At 37.3% G+C, this 9,714-nt stretch overlaps 2 protein-coding genes across 2 annotated transcripts; both read left to right on the forward strand.

The window, feature by feature from the left end:
• Nucleotides 1-2,895: 2,895 nt before the first annotated feature.
• LOC104827034 (laccase-7-like) lies at nucleotides 2,896-6,413 on the forward strand. The gene is made up of 6 exons (XM_010560048.2): nucleotides 2,896-3,178; nucleotides 3,505-3,659; nucleotides 4,020-4,264; nucleotides 4,499-4,627; nucleotides 4,771-5,727; nucleotides 6,013-6,413. Exons 1-6 carry the CDS (start codon nucleotides 3,086-3,088, stop codon nucleotides 6,141-6,143), a joined length of 1,710 nt encoding a protein of 569 aa, XP_010558350.1. The 5' UTR covers nucleotides 2,896-3,085; the 3' UTR covers nucleotides 6,144-6,413.
• Nucleotides 6,414-7,994: 1,581 nt separating this feature from the next.
• On the forward strand, nucleotides 7,995-9,480 carry LOC104827035 (L-type lectin-domain containing receptor kinase VIII.2-like). Its single transcript, XM_010560049.1, has one exon. The coding sequence runs from the start codon at nucleotides 8,204-8,206 to the stop codon at nucleotides 9,281-9,283; it is 1,080 nt and encodes a 359-aa protein (XP_010558351.1). The 5' UTR covers nucleotides 7,995-8,203; the 3' UTR covers nucleotides 9,284-9,480.
• The last annotated feature ends 234 nt before the right edge of the window (nucleotides 9,481-9,714 follow it).

The raw sequence follows: 9,714 nt of genomic DNA on the forward strand, positions 1-9,714 counted from the left end.
GAGCATTCAAATATATGTAATTGGCACCCGTAGATAATTTTTAGATTTTTAGATTTGGTTTCTCGGTTTTTATGTAGAATTTTATTTTGATTTAATTTATATTTTATATTTTATTATTTTTATATTTATATTAGCCTTGTTTAATTTAATTTTAAAAAATTATTTTCAATTAATGTTTAAATCCGATTTGAAACATTATTAGGTTGGATTTGATTTAGACAAAATTTGATAAATCCTTGCTATGGAGACATTTGCATAATTAAATTAAACGTTCTTCGTGGATTAGATATAAATTAGGAGGTAAACAATAAGAGGTGGTGTAATGAATGTAATTAGGTGGCAAATCACGTCTGGAAAAAACACAATTCAAATTTGTTTTGTGATCTTACAAAATATATATATCAGATTAAGAAATTATATCTGAAACACAACGCCACAAAGGGCTTGACAACACTTCCCTTGCATCTTAGGTTATTTCAGACACCACGTTATTGGATTCCTGGACCATTATTTTGTTGGTCAACTGTGATTTATGTATGCTACACCATATTGATACAAAATACCCCAATATATCCATTCATCAACATATCATCAATATACATATATATATATATATATATATATATATATATATATATATATATATATTGTTTCTGTTCCGACAACACTCGCATCATCACATATTGGTCTTATTAGATTTAGTGCACATGTAGACGGACCCTTCTTTACTTTAGGGAAATATATCTCTGCCTCTAAGTGAGATAACTTTACAATGATTTTGTAACATGAGTTTATGCTTATAAATCATTGCTAACTTGGCGGCTACTTGCTAATTTAGTAATTAAAATTTTCCAGATAGTTTGGAACTCCATATGATTTGAGTTTAATAATGTACCAAATTCCAACCAAACATTACAAACACATTGTTAGCGTTAGTACAAACATTAGTACGAGACAACGATTGTACTGCTTCCACAAATCTCTGCCCTCAACGATGTTTATAAATTGAACCCGTCGAAAATTTATAACGAAGAACGAGAGAGAGAGAGAGAGAGAGAGATTATCGACCACCGAGGTTTGTTTGCTGATCAACCGGTCCTAAATCTGGACTCAACGACTCCTGCACTGATGAGGTCCCTATAAGGTCTTTACTGGTTTGGTATTTCGCGGGGAATGGTCCCTTTTCAGATTTGAAATTGTGATTTCAAGGTAGAAAAAATGATATATGTGTTGATAGGAAGAATGGTGCAGCATTTTGTTATATCAAAACACACATATATATACGCATCATATATATGAAATACACGCACACATATATATATATATACATATACATATGAACACATATATATGATGTTAATCGAATATGTGTTTGATAACTGATCTACAGACATTCTCAACCATGTTCTCGTTATTATAAATGATACTCTACCCACTTGTGAAGCTCGGCACATAGAATAAGGAATAAAACGGGCCGAGAGGGAGAAAGTTGACTTGGTTCATTCATGGGGAAATGACATGACAAAAGAATTTATCTATAAATTTGTGTATCATAGTACTGAGATTTCGTTAAGAACAAATCCAAAACAAAGATACCTTGAAGTTATTCAACTATTTCATGTATAATTGTATTGTCTCCGTTACCACTAGTGGTTACCATGATAAATTAAATATGATGAAAAAAATCACGTCACAAGAAACAGTTGTATAAAGTCAATATTATAAGGGGAAAAAAATTATATACTATAGAAAAACGTATCATTTGTCTTGTTTTATTATTCGTCGACCGTTCCTATATAACCAAGTTGATGATCTTTATATAATCTTCTCATCTTTTTTAATGAATAATTAAAGACTTTTCCAAGGTTGATTCGTGTTTCATTGTTTCCGTGAAATAAAAATATTAACTGATTTAATAACAAATAATCAATTATACAGCATTGGCTGCTAGTATCATCATAACTGTTATAATTAATTAACACAATGTATGATGGCTTGTGTCGGGAGTGCGTCGCATGTATATACATTGTTTCTGTTTATCGTTTCCTGTTCCTAAATTGAATTATTCACATGAATATTCAACTCCAAAAATCTTTTTTTTTTAAAATAATTTTTTCGGTAAAGTTTGCACCCCCTAGATATTTCAGAATTATCAAATAATTATATCCAAGTAATTTGGGCGGAGTTTTTCCTGTTGCCCCGTATTCATAAAGGATGTTAGTAAATAATATATGATAATATTTTGTTACGCAAAATATCCAACTTATATAAAAACTATATGGACGTAAACCCTAATATCGCGTGGAACACTGAGAAATTTCATTACTGGTAAATCAGAATCATATACAAGGAACTATGCGTGTGTATGTGTATACACACTATTGGATGACGTTCCATTACACGAAAGGAAAAAGTTGCAATAAGTATCTCCGGGATACCGAATTAATTAAGAGTACGAGTATATATACCATATACTATACAGTATATACAATGGTTTTCCTATTACAGATTCGAATCAGCGTATAAAGTAAGAAACTAAGAATATTACACAAAGTGACCGATTAAAACCGAAGATACTAACTATATATATGTTGCTGACACGAACACGGTTTTGCCTTTGGACCGGTTAGTCCATGCATCCGCCTATTTACAAAAAATTTCAAAAAGGATACACTAGGGAAGTGCACAGCCAAATGTTTTTTTTTTTTTCATTTTGTAAAAACGTTGAATAAATCTCAAGTTCATATATTGCTTTCGCGTGTCCAATTCACCAATGATTGGAATTATATATTAATATATATGTGTGTATATATATATATACCTGTGTTGCGGGGGGGGGGGGCGTATTGTAATTACGTTGATGTTCGCTGAATTTTTTTAAAGTCGTTGAATATTTACCTATGGTTCCGTATATAACGTAAGCATAATTATCCAAAATTTAATATGCACAGAATGTGTATAATATAAAGTCTGTTTGTTTATCCTTTTCGTGACCACTTCACATCTTCTATAAATAGTCACAGCCAAGAATCTCTTTGCCTCCATCTCTCTCTCTCTCTCTCTCTCTGTGACGCACAAAATAGCAATGGAGGGTGTTAGGGTTTCTATAGCATGCACTCTTCTTCTCCTGGCTGCATCTTCAATGGCTTCGGCAGCTATTGTCGAACACACCTTCCAAGTAATCATATTTATTAGCTTTCTTCTTCCCTTTGTGTACGTAGTAATTCATAATATATATATATGGCCTGTTTATATAATTGGATTATTTTTTTTATATCCATCCGTATGTAATTCACGGAGCTTTCCCTATCTCATATTGCATAGATATTGATGCGCCATATATATATATATATATATATATATATATGTATATGCATGCCAATATTGATATCAACCACCTTATAACAATGCACAAACTCATCGAGCCAGCCCACGAATTCAGGTTTCTAATAACATGCATAAATTTGTACACAATTATAAGCAACTCTCGTCTAACGGCGTGAGAGACGTCACCTTTTTGTGGCAGGGGGAAAAATTAAAGCTCAGACGATAACGGCCGTTAACGGAAGCCTTCCGGGACCAACACTACGTGTCGAGGAAGGTGACACGCTCGTTGTCCACGTTGTCAACCAATCTCCTCACAACATTACCATTCACTGGTAAACTATATATTAATTATTTCATTTAATTATGGTGATCGCTTATTTCACCCTCTCTGATCTTAATTAACGACTTAATCAAATATTTTTCTGACTTTATTGCACGCGACCTTTTACCAACCCTGCGTATTTTCCTTCCTCTTATACGTTACATATGAAATCATTTTAAATTTTGATCAACCACTAGCGAATACGACGAGTCCACTACGTCTATATTGAACCTTGTAATATTTTTTTTGAACGTGCTAAATCAATTTAAACATATATACCAATCATTTCCTAATAACGTTATGCAAGTCTATTCATATTATGTAATCCATTCGTAACATAGTGAAACCGTTTCATTCACATGGTATGTAGGCATGGGATATTTCAGCGGTTGAGCGCGTGGGCAGATGGGCCGAGCATGATAACACAGTGTCCGATACGACCGGGTCAAAGCTATACGTACAGGTTTACCATCACGGGTCAGGAAGGCACACTATGGTGGCACGCTCACGCTTCTTTCCTCCGAGCCACCATCTATGGTGCCCTCATCATCCGGCCTAAGTCTGGCCACTCTTACCCTTTCCCTAAACCCGACAAGGAAATCCCCATCTTACTTGGTACGTACATACACAAATCTTCAAAGACATTGGGTTTTGACTGATTTTATATTTGAATCAGAATTCGGATCATTTTTTTTTATCATATTTAATATTGTTCAACTGTGTGTCTTATTTTCGATACTACATGATAATATACTTAGGAAACCTAATTAATTAGGTTAAATCTCGCGTATACATATGTACAATAATACCGTTATAAAGCATGAATATACGAGTATACGGGTTATACAGGAGAATGGTGGAACACAGACGTGGTTGAACTTGAGAATGCTGCCCTCGCCACCGGTATTCCTCCTAACAATTCCGACGCTTTCACGATCAACGGCTTACCCGGAAACCTATATCCATGCTCCAATAACCGTAAGTAAACCACGTGTATATATATGTGTGTGTGTGTGGAGTATATGTATATATATATATATATATGTATATATACAAGGAAATCAACGTTAGTTTGTCATCGTTATATTAACTGACCAGAAATTTGGATATCGTTATTGTAGGGATGTTTAGCCAAGGAGTGGTGAAAGGGAAGAGGTATCTTCTCCGAATCATAAACGCGGCAATGAACATACAAATGTTCTTCAAGATAGCCAATCACAAGCTGACAGTTGTCGCCGTTGACGCAGTCTACACCACCCCTTACGACACGGACCTGGTCGTGATCGCTCCAGGTCAGACCGTTGACGCCATCCTGCTGGCCGACCAACCCGTCGGGTCCTACTACATGGCGGCTCATCCGTACGCCAGCGCTCCCGTCGCCCCCTTCCCCAACACCACCACCAGAGGCGTCATCCACTACGGCGGCGCGTCTTCCACCACGCGCCACCGCCCTGTCCTCATGCCTAAGCTTCCGTCCTTCTTCGACACCCCCACGGCATACAGGTTCTACTCGAACCTGACGAGCCACGTGGGTGCTCCTCACTGGGTCCCGGTTCCACGCCACGTGGACGAGGAGATGCTCGTGACTGTAGGGCTCGGTCTCGAGGCATGCACGGACAACGCCACGTGTCGAGGACCGAAATTCTCGGCATCGATGAACAACCGGTCGTTCGTGTTGCCGAAGACGTTGTCGGTGTTGCAGGCGGCGTTCTACGGCGTCGGAGGAGTTTTCACTGCGGATTTTCCCGATCAACCTCCGGTGAAGTTCGATTACACGAATCCGAACATAACACAACTGAACCCGCCACTGCTGTTCGCTCCCAAGAAGACAAGCGTGAAGGTGCTGAAATTCAACTCGACGGTGGAGATGGTTCTTCAAAACACGGCGCTTATTGCGGCGGAGTCTCACCCGATGCACCTTCACGGCTTCAACTTCCACGTCTTGGGTCAAGGATTCGGGAACTACGAACCGACCAGGGACCGGAAAAATCTCAATTTTTTCAACCCGCAATTCCGCAACACTCTCGCTGTTCCGGTTGGTGGCTGGGCCGTCATCCGGTTTACAGCTGATAATCCGGGTAAGTCAATTTTAAAACAAATTTTTTTTATTAAAGCATAATGGTTGGAGTAATCCGGTTTTCATCTCGTTTATGGTTATTTGGTTTTTATGAAAAATTACTCCAGATAAGAACCGGAATACTTTATAACTTTAAAAGTATTTATTTTCTGGATAATGGGCTCAATTAGTTGTTTTTTTTTTCTATTTGAAAAAACTGGACATGGATATATTTTGGTTTAGCTTTAGTTTGGTTCGGTACGTCTCGGTTTAATTTTTTAATTAAGACATTTGATGTGGTTTACAGGGGCATGGATAATGCACTGCCACATCGACGTTCACTTGCCGTTCGGGTTAGGAATGGTGTTCCTTGTCAAGAACGGACCGACGCCGGCGACCATGTTGCCACCGCCGCCGCCGGATCTGCCGCACTGTTAAATCGGAGGGGCGTTTTCGTAAAAACTGAAAAAAGATAAATTACAAATCTTTTTTTTTTCTAGTAAAATATTATTCAGTGAATACCGTGTCTTTTTTTTACTCGAACTAATTGAATTTGTTCATTGTGTCCCAGTGGCGAGCTTAAATTTTTATTGTTTTTCTTTTTTAAGTTATTTTGTATTGTCAACAATAATTATCCATTTGAAATTGGATAGTAGCTAAGTCAAAATTAGCTACTATATATAATTGTGCAATATCGGTTTTGTCGTCTTTTTAAGCCTTTGTACCAATTCTTTGTGTGTATACATATGCATATACATATACATATTACATATATGTGTGCATATGGCCGTTGAAATCAATCTTAATATGGGCCTACAGAACCACTTGTAATTGTCAGGCTATTACCTGTCAACATTCAGTGGGCCCATCTGGCCCACATCCGGTCCGCAGAGATCTGTGAGCATTGGAAATCAGATTGAAAATAAATTTAGTTTTTTTTTTCGACGAGCCCAAAACAATTGAGCTCTATGAAGATGGATACTTGGGCCCATAAATTTAAATGTTGGGAAACAGATTAAAAAGGAGTTCGAAAATTTAATAATTTTTACCAAAAAAAATAAAGCTTATTAATTTATTTGGCACCCTTAAACTTTAATTGTTTTGTCAAATCAATGTAACAAAAAATGTGTCATGAGGAGAGTCAATGGGTACTTTATTCAGTCGTCGAAATAAAAATGCAGACAAATCTTATATTTATTTACCTTAATTTTTTAACAAATATTTATTAATTAAACTTAATAATCCTCTTTTTTTTTTATTGGCTAAAACAAGAGTCTTTCTGTAATGTCTCGATATATTCATTCCTTTTGGAACGGGTTCACGTGCCATCGCCATCCTGCACCGAATATAACACTGTAAATGTCTCGGAAAATAATCATATATATATATATATATATATATTATTCATGGCCATAAATGTTAACAGTGTTGTCTTCTTTTCACGGTCTTCGAGTTGGAGAGAGACGACAAGAGAGACTCCGGACAAATCAGAAGGTTCTGTATGACACAATTCACTTGTTTTTTTCTGTCTTCAGACAGCCTTATTTAATGACCCGACCACACATCTTACTATATTAGTATTTTTTTTTTCATTTGAAAAAAAATAAATGGAAACGAATAAATAAATCTTTTTTTTAAAGAAAACGAAATAAAAGATCAAATCCCATGTTGGGTTACCGAGGGTGAAACACAACACAAGCAAGCAAGCGCACGTTAGTTTTGTATCTGTAAATATTTGCAAAGTGCGCTCTCAACCCAATGCACAAGCAATTCTTTTTTAACAATGTATTTAAGATGCTTTTCTTTCCCCATTAATTCGAGATAATCAGGTGATATAATCAATGCCCTCCCACTAATTAATCCCTATTTAGAGATATTACCCCCTTTTTTGAGATTCCATCTTTGTTCTCTTTAGCCCCACATTTGGTATTATCTTTTGCTTTTGTGGGACAAAAACATGATTTCACTCCCACTAATCCCCAAAAGGTAAGACAAGACCCCTTAGTATTTTGAATTGTAACTCGGGACTTAAATTAAATACTAATAGTAAATCCGATCATAATGTCAAATAAAAATTTTATGGGAAACCAACTTTTTAAATGGAGCATTATGCAATGCTCATCATTACAAGCATGCACAAAATTTAATTTGCAGAAAAACAATTGGACAAAGTGGAAGCAAATTAAAATACGGTCTATTATATAAGATATTTGAAAAATGAGGGGGCAAAAATGTAAAATATAGCATTAATTGCATTCCCTGAGTCATGAACCACTTGAGAGTTGAGAGTGTGAGAGCGAATCAAAGCGCCAGCAGAAACGAGTAGATGTATTTAATTTTCCTCTCGAGTTCTCCACCAAAATCCACGCAGAGAGAGAAGAAAAAAGCCTGCATTTCTCTCTAGAGAGATGGAATTCATTCACGAATCCTAGAAATTCCTTCGAGAAGAATAGCTCCTTCCTAGCCCAAAATTTTTCTTGTTCTTTCCCAGTTTAGCCATGGCAGTGTTAAAAACCCTAGCTTTCATCGTTTTCTTCCTCGAAATCTCTGGAATATTGGCTGCTGACGGCAATTCGTCGTTTACGTTTAATGGGTTCGGACAATCTCGAATCTTTGTGGAGGATATTGCCCTGTTTGGTGATTCAAAGGTCGTTAATGGCGGCGGTTCTTCGATCCAGCTCACTGACTCAGTGAGTGGGAGCGAAGGGCGAGTCATTTACAGAAAACCCATCCAGCTGTTTGGAGGTAAAGAGAGAAATTCCTGTTCTTTTTCGACTTATTTCTCGTTCTCGATGTCCAGCAAGATTGGTGGTGTCATGGCTTTTGTCATGTTTCCGGGTGGTCTGGATCTAAGGTTGTTTGGTATTAAGGGCAACAGCTCCTCAGGTCTAGGGTTTCTTTTACAAGTTGAACGGGCTGAGACCGAAGCTGTTGCTGTTGAATTTAGTACCTCCAAGAAAGGTAGCCGTGTAGGAATTGTAGTTGGTAGCCCAAAGTCAGCTAAAATCGGAAACTTGTCATCTTTTCATAGCTTCTTCCCATGGAACAATGGAGAGAAGTTAAGTTGTTGGATTGATTACGGGGCAAGTTCAAAGAGAATAGAAGTTCGTTTGAGTAAATTGGGTGCGACCAAGCCGGTTGATCCAACGATCTCTTACTCGATTGATCTGGTGAAATTATGGAAAGATGGGAAATTTATGGTGGGTTTAAGCTCCATAAATGGGAATTCTTCGCAGCCATATTTTCTGCATTCGTGGAGCTTTAACTTGAAGAATCCTCCAGTGTGGATGCATTCCCAACCACTTGATCCAAATGAAGTTCTTAAGACCGAAAAGGAGGATTTAGTGGAGAAGCCGGTGGGAAATGCCAAGAAAAGTGATTGTGTTTGGAGGATGGTTAGTGCATTGATTTTGGGTGCATTGTGCGGTACCTTAGGTGCGATGTTGGGTCTGTACCTCTGGAGGATATGTAGTGGTAGGCGGCCAATGGCAGTGGCTCCCGAGGAATGTGCCGGAAAATCAGTGGAAGCAGTGGTTGTAGAGAAATCGGCTACCGAAGTAGAAGAAGGAAAGAAGTAGATGGGGATTGAATCTTGAAGGTTGTGTTGGCAATGTGTTGTAATGTAAATGTAAACTCTTCTTCGTTCCGGGTTTCACTGTTGGTTTTCTTAGTTGCAGGTTTTGTGATTATGAATTTTGTCAACTCAGAATGTGAAAATGTAGCATAGTTGTGTTGATCTTGCATCATATTTCTCTTTCTGCCCTTTTTGAGTTAAGGATTTTGGCATAACCATAGATGGATACTCACGTTTTCAATGTTGATTTACTCGTTAAGATTCCTTCAGTCTTGAAGGTTGTTTTATGAGTAGCAATTGCTCAGGTAAAGATGTTGGACCAATTCCTATCTCCTGTTTCAATTTAATGAATTTCTTCTCCACTCCACCTTTGATATTATAATTTTTTTTGGTGGGGTGTTTCTACAGCAGAGAAAGTAGGGAAAGTCGACAGTT

Source organism: Tarenaya hassleriana, unplaced genomic scaffold (genome assembly GCF_000463585.1).
Source record: "Tarenaya hassleriana unplaced genomic scaffold, ASM46358v1 Cleome5, whole genome shotgun sequence".
Taxonomy (NCBI): Eukaryota; Viridiplantae; Streptophyta; class Magnoliopsida; order Brassicales; family Cleomaceae; genus Tarenaya; species Tarenaya hassleriana.